The 17,545-nt window shown below is 39.6% G+C and overlaps 1 protein-coding gene across 1 annotated transcript; it reads right to left on the bottom strand.

Annotated features, from left to right (window-relative positions):
• Positions 1-1,053: 1,053 nt before the first annotated feature.
• Positions 1,054-3,311, bottom strand: LOC125211491 ((S)-coclaurine N-methyltransferase). The gene is made up of 8 exons (XM_048111317.1): positions 3,030-3,311; positions 2,514-2,622; positions 2,193-2,417; positions 1,936-2,035; positions 1,749-1,859; positions 1,594-1,677; positions 1,443-1,501; positions 1,054-1,361 (listed from the first exon to the last, which is right to left on the bottom strand). The coding sequence occupies exons 1-8, from the start codon at positions 3,238-3,240 to the stop codon at positions 1,160-1,162; spliced, it is 1,101 nt and encodes a 366-aa protein (XP_047967274.1). The 5' UTR covers positions 3,241-3,311; the 3' UTR covers positions 1,054-1,159.
• Between the last annotated feature and the right edge of the window lie 14,234 nt (positions 3,312-17,545).

Genomic DNA, 17,545 nt, shown 5'->3' on the forward strand with positions numbered 1-17,545 from the left:
TAGTGAAATGTAAGACCTAATTACCATTTATAATAAAAGGAAGTGTGACAATTATTGAGGGACGAATTGAAATGGAAAAGAGGGAGGGATGGGGGGAGTAGTTTTTTTTGGATTGGTCATTGGTTCCAACTGATTATGTACTTATGTCGTGTTAAAGAAGTTGTTGTTTATCATATAGTACTTGCTTCGTGTGTTTTGGAGATTCGTGACCTTGAATGAGTTCGATTTAGTTATAAGTTCATCTATAGAGTAGCATTTCTATGTACGTCAAATTGTAGTGGAACTTCTGTATAAGTTAGGAGAAGCTAAATAACTGATAGAATTCCATTTTTAAAGACTTCAGAGACGATCCAGGTACCGTATCTTTGTAGAGATGAGCATCGGTTGAGTGTTTGGAGCCATCTTTGGTGGTGTTATAACTTATAAGGTAATGTGAAATGGGATTTTGGATAGGGGAAGTTTCTCATTTTAATTCTTGTTTGAAGTGCAACTTATTCGAATAAGTTGACAAAACGTTGAGCAGTGCTATTTCAGAATATATTGTCCGAGATGATAAATTTAGATGCGGTGATGAGTATCAAAATAAGTTGCCGTTATGCTTGTAGTTGTTGTATGCTCTTGGCCCCTTTTCTTATCTGTAAGAGTTAAAATTGTGATCAAGGCTGTTCAAGTTCTTCTATAGTACTACATCATAATTTTCGTTACTTTGAATCTCTTTCGGAGATTTAACAAAAAAAGCTCTCTTAGTCTCTTATGCGTTGTGGATTTTGGTGCTTGTTGAACAGTGATAAGAAGATGTCTAGCAAAAATTATGAATGCTACTGATAGAAACGGACAGACTCGTTTGGTAGTTTAACTTAGTGTGATCATTCAAGTCTCCGAAATATCCTCTCTTGGACTGCTGTTTACCTGCAAAGTTTGGATAAACCTAAGAAATCTGAGATCTTAGTGCTACTGCTAGTGATTGGGAATTCATGCATATTATGATCAAGTGAGAAATTATTGAAATGTTTACTGCATTCACACATTACCTTCCCATTTTAGGGTCTCACCTTTATTTTAATATGTTTTGTATTATCATAGAAGACGATAACATTGTCATGTTACATGGAAAATTACATCATCTGCTGCATTTAGAATGAGATGAATCTGTTTCCCTTTAGCTCTTCTGGTTCTTCTTGAAAAGGAAATGGGCAACCATCCATTCTTCTCCGTTGCTGTAGCCAAATAGTTCTGCAACTGCAATGAAGAATGTTCTCCAATAGACAGTCCACTTCACTGCTGAATCTTTGCCATAAGTTGATTCCATTATTGGTTTTATCAAACCCGAGTTCCTATCCATTCTCTTGAGCCATTCTTCACTGCAAACGAAGGATGGCTTCGTTAGATTTACTTTAACATCTTAGTAAGAAACTTTTCTGATTCATAGTTATTGTCCTTACCTTGTCTGTGCATAGTGCCTTCCATTTACAAGCCAATGATTGACTATAGAAACATCATCCTGCAAGACAGAATCACACGAAGCCAGTGAAAATGAAAGAAAAAACCCAAATATAGAAAAGATGGATTGATGAATTATACGAAAGGCCTCACCTGAAAGTAAAGGAGTAGATTAGCTGAGGGCATTGTACCTCCGGTGAAGAAGTATCTAGTGATCCAGTCGTCATCATTGATATCCTATAAAAACATCCCGACTTAGTGTGAAAGATTTTTAAAGTTAGAATTAGAATGCCCTTCTAAATGGTTACCTCAAAGTGGTAGGCGAACGCTTTATGGCAGAAATAATGTACAAATAAAAGACTGTCTGGTTTCATCCACCCAGAAATCTTCTTAAGAAGATCATGATAGTTCTTCATATGCTGTTTGAGAGTGAAATGAACACGAAACTCATCAGCCCGACCACCAATAATTTGTACTACTCAAATTGGATTGTACCTCAAACATTTCAATGGAAAATATTCTGTCATATGAAGCTTCCATTTCAAATGTGCTGATATCTGCTACAATGATCTCCACATTTTGCAGCTCAAGATCCCTGCCACGAAAAACAGTGCAGATAGATTGAGCATCTCCAACAAAATCAACTGGCATTGGACTCAAAACTGATGTATGTATTGAGATATCACTTCAATGCCCAAGAATAGTTTCTAGTGACATTTGACTCTTTTATGCAAGGGAAAAAGAGTATGTACCGACACTGCTCCTCAATGTGCAACTTTTGTGTTGCTGAATTGCAAATCCCAGTAATCTGGCAATTAGGATAGTTCTGTGCTAAATACAGAGAAAGCGATCCCCAGCCACAGCCAACATCAAGAACAGTGTGGCCGTCTTTTATCTGTGACCTCTCGCAGTATAACTCTAGCATCGCCTTCTCAGCGTCCTCTAAGGTGCTCGACTTGTCTGGGAAAAGGCAGCAACTGCAAAATGCCACATACAAAGCACGATCAACACTTACATTCAAGTAAAAAATATATTCCCATCTCCCTATTTCAGTAAAAGAAAACAAGATTTGCCTGTATTTCAGATGCTTCCCAAGAACGAGCTTGAAGAAAGAGGTCGGAACTTCGTAATGTTGATACTTCGGCTCTTCTGTCTTGATTGCTATCGGCATCTCTCTCAAAGCTGCGAGGTGAAAGTTATTAGTATGGAAATCCATTTGTTTATTGCTATAAATTCTACATAGAACTCAAATTTTCTGCACCAGACATCATATCTATAATGGCTTTATAGTTCTTCAATCTCTTTCCCTGATTTTTTTCAAGTTAAATCTCTAACTAGATGACCTCATGAAATTCAAACCATAGGATTTCACTATATAAGTTCAATTTTGACTCAATGTGACATAGAGCTAAACATTAGGTATGATCTAACAACGCCAATCAAAAGAAATCAAAGACGAGCACTAAAAAATACCACAAAATTGAAGATATTAACTCGAAATAAGATAAAATTGCAACATACATTCTCCTAACTAGCAGAAAAACATAGATTTCCATTCGAAATTGAAAACAAAAGAGTGAGCAGCATACAATGCGCGAAGTGAACGAGATCGGAGAGCTGAATTTCAGCGGACGGCCGGTAGCCGGAGCGGAGGCGACTCGCGAGCAGCAGCCGCGTGAGGCGGCGCACGACGGCGTCCGGCAGCAAATTCCGCTCAAGCGAAGCGAGCATCACGCGAACAGTAGCGGCGTAGGGCACCTGCACGATCGAATCGACAACTCCGCCGTTCGCCGCTTCCATTGCCGGAAAATCAAGTGAGGAAGGAGCCAAGTGAAGTGTTCCGCTTTATCTCTTTCGCGTTATCTAATCTAACAGCAAAGCGACATGACTCAAATGGCGGTTTATTTTATTATTATTTCTATTATTGTTTATGAATAATTACAAGAAGATTATGCATGCCGTTAATTATGGGAAAACGCCAATATTTTCTTTAATTTTTTAAGGTTAAATATGTACAAATATAATAGGACAATAATTAGGTATATAAGAAACACTATACGACAGAACGGATAAAAAAGGTTTAATTTAATCTATCAATTTTGAGATGTAGTGAATTAAATATGAATTTGTTTTGTGAAGTGTATGTTGCCACGTCGACTACTTTAGTATGTATACATTTACTATATGCTGATAAGAGATTAATTTGAAACCAACAATTCTTACTTATTTCTTACATCATTTATTGTTCCACCACTATAAGGAGTAATTAAGACGCATAAATATTGGTATAAAATAATAATTTTGACTTATATAAAATGGGTTTTAATATATGAAAAACTAAATTTAAATACAGAAATGCAGAACAATATCATGCGTATGCATGTGACATTTTTATGTCATTGTTAGTCTATTATTAGTTCATTCTAACAAAGCATGACCTAAAATGATCTTAACATGATATTAAACTCAAATCTTATAATATTACCTAAAACTGTTTAATTATGACTTTTCATGTTTTAGGTTAATTACTGACCAATACATCATCTAAGATTTGGGCTGCATTTCTGGATTTAAATGTATTCTTGTTTTGATCATCTCTGCACGCCGCACATAGATATCGTCCACATGCCCAATATATACAGTGACAAGATTAATATGCCACAAACTAATAGATCTGATCATAATAAAGATTTAGATAGAGGTGCCTACCCAAAAATTTCTGTTCATATTTTAGATAAAACTAAGCAAAAAATAATTAGTGAGCTAGTATCATAACAGGTCAAGCATGTGATTACCATAAATAAAACATAGCTGCCTACTCATATTTTCCTACACAAGTTCAAACAACACTGCGTTTCCTGTAGGCTGTAGCATTTGAAGGCCATATGTCCTATGTCGAAACATCAAATTAAATGTAATTATAACGATTCCTACAAAATCTTATTGCACATGTTCATACGATTTTTTAATACGAAAATAACAAAACAATGGACTTGCATTCCTTAATCTTTATACTATGTACCAAGGAAAATCAGTATGGTTATTATAAAGAATCTTTACATTCAACATGTTCAATCGATGTACATCGAATTTAGAGCATCCACAATGGTAATAGGCCAGCCACTCTCTCTTTCTGTCACGTCAGCAGCATTAAAAATCTGCCACATCAGATTTAGGCCAGCCGCAATAAAAATAATTCAAAAACAACTATATTTTACGGAATAAAATTTACGATTAAATTACGGAATTAAATTTACGAGACATATACGAGAAAATTCATTCATTTCATTAAAAAAAAGGGTACATAGTTTAAAAAAAAAAATACATGATTTTTTTTAAAAAAAAGGGCTTCCACACACGACCCCGCCACTCTCTACTCCTCGTCGCCGCCGCCGCCACCCGAGGTATCTGAGCCCGCGTCTGAACCCCCCACCAGTGCCCTCGAGGCATCCAAATCCACCCGCATGTTCTCGAGCATCGAGTAGAGGAACATCTTCTCCGTGGGGTCGGTTGCGGCCTTCCACTCTTGGAAGACCTCGAACATACGTTCCTCCGTCTTTGCACGCGAGAATAACGTGTACGCGCGTGGGGGTGGGGGGGCCGAGATGACCTCATGGGGCGATAGGGGGATCCTCCCCCCTGCCCGTTGCGCCCGCTTTTGGCCAACCGGGCGAGGGCGACGAGCAACGGATAGAGGGGACGGAAACTCCTCGCATCCGGGGAGGTCGTGGGATCCACCGCTGCGCGCCGTAGTAGCCGGAATAGTTCAGCCTCCCGCTTCTTCGGCCACCCGGCGCCGCACCCCGCCTCGGAACTTCTCGGAGTCCTTCGGAAGCAACACATAGCATTCCCGAAGAGGAACTCCTTATACCGCCCCCGGCAAGGGGAACCGACTCTTCGCTATCCTCCGGCGTCCTCCTCATTCCCGCCCACTAGTCACCGGGGCGGAGGGCGTTGACGTACAACCCCGAAAAATGGCCGACCGTGGCCCTAATGCGCTCCCACCCCTTCCGGCACTCCTCCTCGCCGAAGTCCTTCCCGTGCGGGCAGTTCCTCCTGTAGGCGGCTCTAATCTTCGCCCACATGTTAACGACCCGCTGGTTATTTGCAACCAGCGGATCGTCGCACACCGTCAACCACGCCTTAGCCACCCCGGCGTACTCATCCTCCGTCCACTTCCTCCGCGTGGAAGCGTCGTCAACACCGGGCTGCGAGGACTCGCCGTCCGCCTTGCCCTTCCCCTTGACCTTCGGCGCGGCCCGACCCGCTGGAACGGGAGTGCCCGGATCCCCGAGATCGATCTCCATATCATGCAATGACAGAAGGTCATCGCTAGTGAACTGCGTCTCCACTGGGGTCGACGTGTGAGACGAAGCCGTAAAAAAATCAAGAGAGGGACGATAGACCGTGTCCCCCCCGGTGGCCCCTGCATCCCGGGATGCATACTGTGCTGCATCGCTTGCTGCTATTTCCACACCCATTCCTCAGATACCTCATATATATTCTACTGATGTACCCTCTACTTTCGCTGCACCGGGATCTCTTTCACCATCTTATCATACTGATAAGAGTTCCCCTACTCTTGATACATCTTTTCCTCCTTCTGATATGAACTCTCTTTGGAATGGTATTTATCGTGAATGATGGAATCATTACACATAGTATGCTCCCGGCCCATCAACGTGTTTTTTTTGTTTTACATCCCGTAACTCTCGGGAGAATCGATGACTGCATCAAAGATGCAGTGCTAATACATCTGAGAATTCTTAATTGGCTAGCCCCAGGGCTATGGAGCAAAGGACTATCCAGGACCTACACACTCACCCTCTCATTCTACAAACTCACCTCCTTCTGCTCCAGTCTCTCCCATCGCCCCCCCAAATCCCATACCTTCTACTCACCCGATGATGACAAGGAGTAAAGCTGGGGTATTTAAACCAAAACTTTTCACTCTTCATCTATCTCCTCTTCTACCAAAGTCTGCTCTTGAGGCCTTGCTTATTCCTGGATGGAAAAATGCTACGCTTCTCGAATTTCCTGCCCTCCTCAAGAATCACACATGGACTTTAACAACTCTCCCACCTGGTAAGAACTTGATAGGCTGCACCTAGGTCTTCAGGCTCAAGAAACACATTGACGGAACTGTTGCTTGGCACAAAGCGAGACTTGTTGCTCAAGGTTTTTCCAAAGTGCCTGGTTTTGATTTCAATGAAACTTTCAGTCCAGTGGTTAAACCTGCCACAATACGATTGATTCTAAGCATTGATGTCTCATGCGGCTGGATTGTAACTCATTTAGATGTCAATAATGCTTTCCTTAATGGAAATTTGGAAGAAGATATATACATGCGCTAGCCTGTCGGTTTTGAGCATGGTGGACCCCATCTCGTATGCAAGCTCAACAAACCTCTCTATGGTCTGAAACAAGCTTCTCGAGCTTGGTTCTCTATCTGTGCTTATTTCTCTGGGATTCTCTCAATCACGTTCGGATGCTTATCTATTTTTCAAAATTAAAGGGCCAGAAGTTATTTATGTTCTCATCTATGTAGATGATATGTTGGTAACAGGTAATGTCTCAAACTCTATTCAACAGATTATTGCTCAACTCAACAATCACTTTTCTTTAAAAGATCTTGGGGAGGTGAATCTATTTCTTGGTGTTGAAGTTCTCAAAACTGATAAAGGCGTCCATCTCTGTCAATCGGCCTACATCAGAGATCTCTTAAAGAAAGTGAACATGGAATGAGCTAAAGGTTGTCTAACACCAATGGTTTCCAACTGTGAGTTGAGTAAAACAATTGGTGATCCAATTTCTGATGAGATCCAGTATAGAAGTGCAGTTAGAGCTTTGCAATATGCTACAATCACTAGACCCGACATAAGTTTTGCTGTGAATAAAGTTAGTCAATATATGTCAACACCGTTGGATACTCATTGGCGAGCCGTCAAGCGAATACTACGGTACCTATCTGGAACTATCGATTATGGTATTCAGATACAAAAATCAGCTGGAAATGTAGTGGGATTCTCAGATTCGGATTGGGCATCACTTGGATGATAGGAGATCGACGAGCGGCTACTACACGTACCATGGTTGCAATCTAATTTCATGGTATGCGAAGAAACAATCCGTGGTAGCAAGATCAAGCACCGAAGCGGAATATAGAAGCCTTGCTCATGTATCTTCTGATGTCGCTTGGACAAACTCTTCTATGTGAACTCAGAATCAAGAAGGAAAGGACATCGGTGTTTGGGTTGATAATTTAAGTGCTATGGCACTGGCTTCAATTCCATTGCTTCATGCCAGAACAAAGCACATCGAAATCGACGTTCATTTTGTTCGAGACAAAGTGCTAGCAAAGGAATTGGAGTTGCGGCATGTTCCAACTTCTGATCAAGTTGCAGACATCTTTACTAAGCCATTGGCTCGACAATCCTTCAAGAGATTGCGAAGTAAGCTAGGAGTAGTGTCACAATCTGTGCTTGGATTGAGGGAGCGTGTTAGCGAGCCTTGCCAAAAGAATGAGAATGATTTGATCACTGAAGATCATAAGGATAGCAATTGCATGCCTGTCAATGCATCCTCAGATTGCATGAATGAAGATCTCCTTGTGAGAATACGGAAACAAAATAAATCACCGAAGGAAGAGGATGTGATTTAGCATGAATCACTCTTTGCATTAATATGTAATATTTTACTCCTAAAATAGATAGAATTTTCCCTTATATATTTAGCAATCATCTCTATATAAACAGATGTTCTCTGCATCACATTTCATCACAATACAGAACGATATTCTATGCAAGACACTCTTTCTCTAACAATATGAAAAGCCTAAGTTTTCTTCAATATGATTAAATTAAGGCACATAATTTTTTTTCAAAATAAGAGATTTTTGCATTTTTCTTTTCTTATTATCTCCTTTGCAAAACATATTAATTTATGGTGCTCGTAAAACGTTGGTGGAAAGCATACCTCATATAAATGTTGCGACGCTGATTCCGAGCAAGTAGTAGGTGCTCGGATTTCTCCTAGCATATTCTAACGTGCTCGGAATATGCTCGCAATTTGCAATGGTATTCCTAGTACGTTGATCGTGCTCGGAATGTGCTTAGATTGTGCACATTTTCTTTAACATTCCGACAACCAGGCTCGTGTGCTTGGAAAATTTGTGCTAGGTGAACAACCTTTTTTTTTTAATGTGAAATAATGGCACATAATTTTTTTCAATAATAAGAGATTTTTGCATTTTTCTTTTCTTATTATTTCCTTTCCACAATATATTAGTTGACCAAATTATTTGGTTATATAATTAAAAACATACACATATTTACTCTTTGAAAAAAATAAGAAAAATATTTTATTAGATAATGAAAAATGTATAGGACATGAGAGACTCTATCTTGTCAGATTATTATTTTTATTTTTAATTATTAATTAGGAGAAATGAATCATAAAATGGATTAAGTAGGAAAGAAATGATATGTTATGTAAATTTATACTCCCTCCGTTCCATAGTAATAGAGTCATTTTGTCATTTTGGTGCGTTCCATAGTAATAGAGTCATTTCCCTTTTCAGTAAAAGTCAACACATTTTTCCATACCTACTTTACTCTCTCTTACTTTTTTTTTTCTTCATCTCTCTACCTTTTTCATTTTTCACTTAATTTTTCCTTTACTTAACTCACCTAACACAATTTTTCTTAATCTCCATGTCGAAAAGTTTCGCCTCCATTACCATGGAAAGGAGGGAGTATAATTTAATCCCTATGTTCCATATTAATAGAGTCATTTTTCTGTTTTGGAAAGTTCCAAGTTAATTGAGTCATTTCTAGTAATTCTTACTTTTACTTTATTCTCTCTTACTTTTTCTAACATCTATTTAACACACTATTCTTAAACTCCGTGCCGAAAAGAAATGTCTCTATTAACAAGGAACAGAGGGAGTAATTGTTTATATATTTATAAGGGAAATAAAAATAAGAAAGAAAAAAAGAGAAAATGCAAAAATATTTTATAACGTACTAAAAATCATAATAAAATTATTGCAGCAACGGTGGTGGCGGCCTACGTACAACCCCATATTATGCCCGAGATACTCAATGAGAAGCTTATTTGACTCCAATTATTTTAGCATGAAGTGGGTATTGTTGACATGTATAGCGTTCAATCAAAAGCCATATAATGTATTCCTACCAACGAGGGAGGTGTGGGGGCTCTTTGCTTGTTACACCTCATCCTCTTCCTCTAGCCTTTGTCCCCTCAATCCACGATGCCGCAAACCAGCTTCCAACCCCTGCACCCATTGCTTAACCCCTCCGCTCCTGGGCCCACCTCTTCACCGGGTTCGGTTTGCACATTGCCCCAAGTTCGTTCTCGTCTTTTCCACAAGACCTTTTTTTCATACTTATATTGTGGATGCTCTAAGTTTGTTTTTTTTTTGGGATGGAAGTCATGGAATCCGAAATAACGACAAAGTCGTGAACCCTCTCGTACTAATTCTTCCACTCATAGTTTTATTCTATGTTGTCTAGCTATTGGAGAAGTCGTGAATCATCTCATGCAAATTAATCAAGGATTGTGTATTTGCAGACGTCAAATTAGATGAATTCAAGAATTAATTTCTATAATTCGGAGTTGGTACGGTATACCATATCGAAAATATCGATATGAGAAAATATCATACTGTTACTTTACACCGAATTATCAGTTTAGCCAATAATGAATACCAATACCATACGATTTTTTACGTTATGCCTTGCCGAAATCCGATATACCAAAATCTTATCAAAAATATTGTTTCATAAATAAAAATATCAAATCAATAAAACTTCAAATAAATAAAACTCGGATAAAATTAAACAACATTAACCAAATAAAAATGTTGGATATTATGTGGACCATTTTTGGTGTGGACTTAGGTATTAATTGAATAGGGCTGGCCTGATTTAATTAATTGGTTAGGCCCAAACCCTTGGTGAGTTTGGCCCGTTCTGTGGCTGGCCTGTTACTTACTTGATGAAGCCGATGGCTGCGATGCCACGTAGCAGCTCCACGTGGATCGAGCGTCTGGGCCGTTACATTGATGAGTGTGTTTGTTATGAGTCTGTTTGACTCCTCTCTTTCTCATCGATTCATTCAGACTCTCTCTCTCTCTCGCGATAACTCTCCGCCTTCGCTCTACTTTCTCTCTCTAGTTTTCCGGCCTTGATTGCCGGCCATCTTCTTCGATCTCTTAGTTCCACTGATGATTCTCGGTTCTAGAGAGGTTTATCGGTTTAGATCTTGAGTTAGGTGATTTCTTCGGTGTCCTTCTCAGATCTAGGGTTAGGTCCAACTCCTGTGTTGGATCTAGTTGTGATTGGAGATATTCTTGAGGGTTCTTGTGTTGTGAAGCGGTATTCCAAGGGATTCGTGCTGATCCGTGTGTTGAGTAGGCTGTGTTGGCTGGTAGTCGTTGAAACTGAGGTTTCTGGCCACTGTGTTCATCAGTGCTCATCTTGTGACGGTCAGTTGAAGCTGTGAGGAGGTCCTTGGCCCGGTGTAGTCGCCTGTTGTGGCCTGAGCCATATTTCAGTGCTTGTGACCTTGTCGCTTTGAGTTCTGTTCTGTTTTGATCCTTAGGGATCATATCTCCGTTATCGATTCGTTTACTAAGTGTGCAGGTATTGTTGGAAGAGATGGAGTCTCAAGTCTAGTGGTGTACTTGAGACTAGTCTAGGGTTGCCGATTGTAAATCTTGTTCTTAGTTAACTTGTAATCTTGGAGTTGCGTTTGTATCTGGCTTGTATCTCTGAGATAAGCCATCTCAGAACAATATCAATAAAAGATGTCCCGGTAATTAGTTAATCCCGAATTGTTTGATCCCTACAGTGGTATCAGAGCCGTGGGAGGATCATTCGGGCACGCCAGGTCGTAAATTAAAAGGAGGTGGGCTCTTTGGAGTAAAGCTCAAGCCTCTCCGGTATAGGCTCTGAGGTATAGTCGGGTTCTCCTTAACGATAGGGTTCCCGCTCTGGTAAATTGGCGAAACCTCTCTTTAGTGCTTTCTTAGATTCTTAGGTTTTGGCTTTTGTTGCTGGTAGAAACCGCTGGCTGCGGTATAGGCTCTGTGCTCTTGTTTTCTTGCATGATCTTGGTACTTTTACAACTTTCTGCTTCCGTTGTGTGTTTATGTTATCTTTTCTTTACTCAAAGTGAGATAAGAGCTCTTGCTCTGTGTCTTGAGTGAATTACCTATTTACCATGTGCCTTAACCGCCTTGAGTGACCCCTGCGCCCCCATTCATTTGTGAACTGGGAAATCCCCTTGCCGCAGTACACATGACAGATAGGGAGGAACTCTCCTGGACTTGATAAAAGTGTGTCTGGGATCACTTTAAGTTGTTCTCATGTGTGTGCGCTTGCTATTATTTGCATCTGTGAGTTTCTTGCATGAAAAATCTCTACATATTAGTTTCTAGTGGACTCTTTGACTGTTTCTTATTTAAGTCTACTATTTGTGAAAGTAGAGTTGCTTGTTGTACATTTTGTGTTATCGGTTCTTTAGTGTGTGTAAAACTTCTTTTCAAAACGACTCAACCTGTTGGTATTGTCCCTTTCAATGGGAAAAATGATTTTGTGATTTGGAAACAAAAGGTAAAGTATATTTTAGTTCAGCAGAAAGTTTTCAAAACTGTAGAGGGGACTATCCTTGATACTGAGTCTACTAAGAAAGTAGCTGAGATGAATAAATTAGCTAGGTCAACCATAATTCTCAACCTTTTTGATTCTGTGATCAGAAAGGTTGGTTCCATAGAATCTGCATCCGAGATGTGGACTAAGCTGGATATTCTCTTTACTAAACTTCTATGTCATCCAGGATGTATCTTCTTGAAAAGCTTTTGAAATTCAAACCGGATCTTTTAAAAAACATAGATGATAATATTGACAGATTTCAAAAACTTGTCAAGGACATTAAAAAGTCTGGAGATAAAACTATTGATGAGTATACCATCTAAAGATGATGGTTCAGATGGTGTGTGCTTCATGAACCATGATATGTGTACATTTTGGGGCTGCTCTTTGATAAATGTTGGGCCAAGGATGGAATTTAATTTTGAGCTTGATAATCAAAAAGGAGAAAAGATTTTGGGTTGCCATCATTCATGTTGGGCCAAGTCAACTTCAATGTTGGGTCGAGGGACATAGGAAGCTCGGGCTGCCCCAAATAAAGACCAAGATCTAAAATCACGGGAAATTTTCAAAGGAAAGTTGATGGACAAAACGAACACCATGCTATCAACGCAGTTAAAGTTGGAGCAAGAAATCCAAGTTTGAGAATTTAAGCGAACAAGGTGAGGTTTCTTTTAAATAAAACGAAAATTTTCAAGTATGCTTTTAGTTTTTTCAAATTCCAATTATGTGTTGTCTTGCCATATTTTATTTATAGCAATGCCTATCTGTTTGTCTACCAAGGGTAGCGTCCCTATTGGACCAATTTGGTTTGATCGAATTCGGGTTTTAGTGTGGGGAGCCTCCTTACTCATAGTCTACAAGCAGGGGATTGGGCATCATCTTTCGGGTTGGCCAGTCTAGTGATTCAGAATTTTGACTACATTTTCGGTTTTCACAGGTTCAGATATGGTAGATGCTTAGGAAAATAGACTGGTCAATCATATCATAGTTTACAGAAAAAAAAAATTAGTGTACTCGAACCTTCTTAAGATAAATTTCCGAGCTCACTCATTGATGGACTTACAAAACAAGTTTAATATTTTGGTATATCCAATACTCAGTCCTGCATATGTTTTACAAATGTGCATGTTGAGTGGTGATGACAATGAGCAATGTTGAGCAGAGATGACGAATGTCTTTAGATAGTATAGTGCTTGGATGCATCGTGTCTCTATACATGTAGTTATTCGCTCTTGAACGCTTCAGCTAAAACAATAGTATTTCTATTGAGTTCATGTTTTGTTAAAATATTATTCCATTTGAGGTTATGTACTTGATGCGATGGTACTATGATTTTATCCAAGATATTTCTATTATTTCGAGCTATATCAGAGTTGTGCCATTTTCCTCATTCTTTTCCGCTTCTTTAGTTTTCCCTTAATCGCGATCAACTAAGATTTCTATCTTTATAAAATAGGGGCCTAGCATGTATTTGATGATGCTAGTTTACAATGTAAGATAACAAAGAAAATAAATTCATAACTCAAAATGATTAATTTTATTCGTGCTTAAAACTCATATTACATGAAAAATGCATTTAATATAAGGAAAAGAAATTATATCCCATGACATGAATTGTAAGGTTTTAGACCTTACCGTTTGATTTTCCAATTGATCGTAGATGCTTGCTATGTCTCCAAATGTCGTGTCTGTAAGCGATGTCGGTTATACCATAGTGGAAGAAGTGGACAACCGTTTGGAGGATGCTATGGATGTTAGATTATGAAGACCGAAGTTACTATCCATTATGGTGGTATTCGATTCATTAGACAAGATAATAGTGAGATACGGTCACGACCGTCGTTAATAAATGCGGGTGATCGCGACTAATGGGACTTGACCGTCCTTTCAATAAAGGACTTGACCGAAATATTTAATATTCAAATAAATGAGGAAAAATAAGAGTAATGTCGTTAAATTCAAAGACAACGAGTATCATAATCAATAATCCAACAACAAATGGGGTTAGAAAATATAATTGTGAAATGTAATAATTTCTCAGCGGAAGCGTTCAAGAAAAAGAGTGACGTCATGTATGAAGACACGACGACTCTCAAAATTCAAAAAAAACCAACAAGACCTTCAATTTCAACTCAACACCACCAAACTCGTCCCCGCTCAACTTGCACATAAGGAAAACACATGCAGGGCCGAGTACTATAAAATACCTCAGTGGACTTATGCCAAAAACACCGTTCATATTTATCATGCCACCATCAAGTAACCATCGGGGTTTTACCTTAAGTAAAGGCCAGAGACACTAAAAAAATTTCCATCGTAAAATTCAACTGATCAGTCATTTTTCCGATAGACACGAAACATATCTACACATACATGACATGGAATGTGGCCACACCCCATGTCACTAGGCCGACCAACTTAAAAGATGGCGCACGATCTACCATAGGTGTACACTAATTTAAGTAGGGTTTGCGATTCTACAAGTATTCGTGTAACATCCCGAGTCTTTTCCTATCATTTTAGTTGAACTTGAAAGGATGTCGAATGAGTTTCCAAATTTTTTGTTCATTTAATCTTCATTCCTTATTAACAATCAAAAGAGTATGTGATGTTTACTATAAATCGATAAGAGTTGTAATGTATAGATAAGAGTTGTAATGTATGTTTAGTAATTAGCATAACACTAAAGTATTAATTATCAAAGTATTAAGAGTTTGAATCTAAGAAATAAAGCATAGTGGGCTTAACATAAAGCCATCTTGGGCTCAAATTAAGAAGAACAAAAAAATGCTTCAGCTTGGAGCCCACTCTTGAAAAACCCAATTCACTAAAAGAGCCCAAAGTATCCAAACGCTAGACTCTTCAAATCAGCAGTTGCGCTCCACCTCTTTCTCCTTGATTAGGCTCCTCCCATTCAAGCCACGTATATATCCACCATCCACCTCCAATGCTTGATTCTGCTCCTCCACCTTCTGCTTGATCACAGCAAATATAATCCCAAAGTCTACACCACATTTACAAAAACCTTTTTGTCACAGAAATGAGAATTGGAGGAGAGTCGGGAGAGGGTGCAGATGAAATCTCAGGTGGGATTCCATCCTTTCTTTCGTATATGTACAAGCATATGCATCCTTAATTTGAAAGTAGAATCTGCCCAAGTAACATTAACAAATACACAACACGTTTAACATCATCTCCCACCATCAAGCCATCCATAACAGTAAGACAAATGCCCCAAATTCACCAAATTCATGAAGTAAAAAGGAAGGAAGCATAAACCATAATAACTAAATCAATTGGAAAACTTATCTCATAAGCATAATTCTGCCGGATTCCGGCGAATGGACTTAAGGCACCACATCGACACGAGGACAGCCCCACAACCCCGATATGTCACCGATTCAATGATTTCAAGACCTTTACAATCTACAAGCCAAAAACACCAAACTTTGAAATTCAAGATTAAATCTTTAAAAAAAGCTGCGACTGTGGTGGCTGCGAGAAGGCTGCGACTGTGGTGGCTTCGGGAGCTGCTCCGGCAGCGCGAGGCACGGAGGAAGCCGCTGCCTGTGCATGCACAGCGACAACGGTGGCGGATCAGGAGAGATAGGGCAGCGGCGGCTGAGGCGGTGCGTAGCAGCGGTGATCGGTGGTGGCGGCGGAATCCCGAGAGAGAGAGAGACGGAGGCCGCGACGGCGAGCCGCCGAGCACACAGCAGCGCCGGCATGGGCAGAGCCGAGAGAGGAGATGGGAGTGGGGGAAGAAGAGAAGAAAGGGAGGGAGGGAACACGCCGGCGACGCCGGAGGAATGGCTAGTCGACGGCTGCGAGGTGTGGAGCTGGGTGAGGAGGCGGAAATTCTGATTTGGGGGAGGATTTTTCCCTATTTTGTGCATCTGGAGAAGAAGAGAGAGAGAGACCGATAAGTGGGGTGGAGTATATGGGCTGATTTAATTAGAGTTGGGCCGCTAATTTAATTAGAGTTAGGCCGGAACTATTACTTTTGGGCCTAAGAATAAATTGGTTAAGTAAACTATTAGGGCTGACAATTTTTGACACGACACGAACCGGCACGAAATTAATGGGTTTGGGTCAAAGTTTATTGGGTTCGTGTCCTTATCGGGTCGACCCATTAAGGACACGAAAATTTCGTGTCGTGTTCGTGTCTTGTTCGTGTCGGGTTCGTGTTATCCGTTAACAATGCGTGTTCGTGTCGTGTTCGTGTTATCCGTTAAAAAATAATATATTAATATTATTAATTCTTATTATTTTCATTTTTCAATACTTATTAAATGACTCTTAAATCTCATTTTTCAATACGTGTTGTTATCGTGTCGTGTTGACCCGAAGTGGTTCGTGTCGTTAATGGGTTCGTGTCGTGTTCGTGTCTGAGGGTAGCGGGTCGTGTTCGTGTTTGAGGTTTTCTTAACGGGTCGTGTTCGTGTTGTTATCGTGTCGACACGATAACGACCCGACACGCACGATTTGTCAGCCCCATAAGCTATGATAATTAGTTACGATCCAAATTATTAGTTTTGCATAAAATTTGTAGCAACGTATGGAGTATCAATTTAGTCAAATCCTGAAAATAATAGAAGAAGAAACATCAAATAATATGAGTTTTAGAAACTCCTTAAAGATAAGTGAAATAATGAAAGAGAATTAATTAGAAGGCATGCATTCCTATTAAAGTTTAAGAATTTCTTGAAGTTTGATTAGTATTTTATTTTATATTGTGATGTTTTCACAAAGGTTATCTCCGCAAGTTAAGGTCGGAACGAGAAAAATCAAGTTAAGGAAATTAAACGAGCGATGTGAACTTTTCTATCCTACATATTAATGTGGATGAAAAATATGAAAATATGAACTTTGTTTGTTGTTTATGCAAATGATGTTGTCTTGCCATAAATGATTTGTTTTATGTGTATGGAGCCTATTTGTTTGGTTAGAACATAAGAATCGAATTCGGGTCCGAGTGAGGGTGGTGTCCCTACTCGGATTAGTGTACACAGGTGACCGTTGGAAGGTGGCCACCTTCCACGGCACAAAGATGATATAGTGGAGGCCGTTGGGAGGTGGCCACCTCCCCGGCTGGAGAAAGATGTAGGTGACCGTGGGAGAGCACCATCTCCACGGCACTTAGTGTTCAAATATGGCAAAAGTACAAAAAGAACTTAGACTGATCAGTCGAACTTTAGTTCACAAAGAATTTAGTAAGCTCGGGCCTTTTAAGAGAAAACTCTCGTGGCATGACAACATTTTCAATTTTAAGTATGTATATTCCGGCAATGTGTTCACTGAGTATTTTATACTCAGCCCTGCATATATTTCTAAATGTGCAGGTTGAGCAGTGACAGTGGAGAATGCTGAGCAGAGTTTTGATTTTTCTCTTTATTTTAAGAAGAGGCTCTCGGCAGTGCATGTCTCCA

Source organism: Salvia hispanica, chromosome 3 (assembly GCF_023119035.1).
Source record: "Salvia hispanica cultivar TCC Black 2014 chromosome 3, UniMelb_Shisp_WGS_1.0, whole genome shotgun sequence".
Lineage (NCBI taxonomy): Eukaryota > Viridiplantae > Streptophyta > Magnoliopsida > Lamiales > Lamiaceae > Salvia > Salvia hispanica.

What these genes read in the sequence shown, in the direction of transcription:
- LOC125211491 (XM_048111317.1), bottom strand. Translation starts at nt 3,240, where the DNA reads ATGGAAGCGGCGAACGGCGGAGTTGTCGATTCGATCGTGCAGGTGCCC. An exon ending in TCTCGTTCACTTCGCGCATT is followed by an intron (nt 2,623 to 3,029) that starts GTATGCTGCTCA and finishes TTCACCTCGCAG; the next exon opens with CTTTGAGAGAGATGCCGATA. An exon ending in GGGAAGCATCTGAAATACAG is followed by an intron (nt 2,418 to 2,513) that starts GCAAATCTTGTT and finishes GGCATTTTGCAG; the next exon opens with TTGCTGCCTTTTCCCAGACA.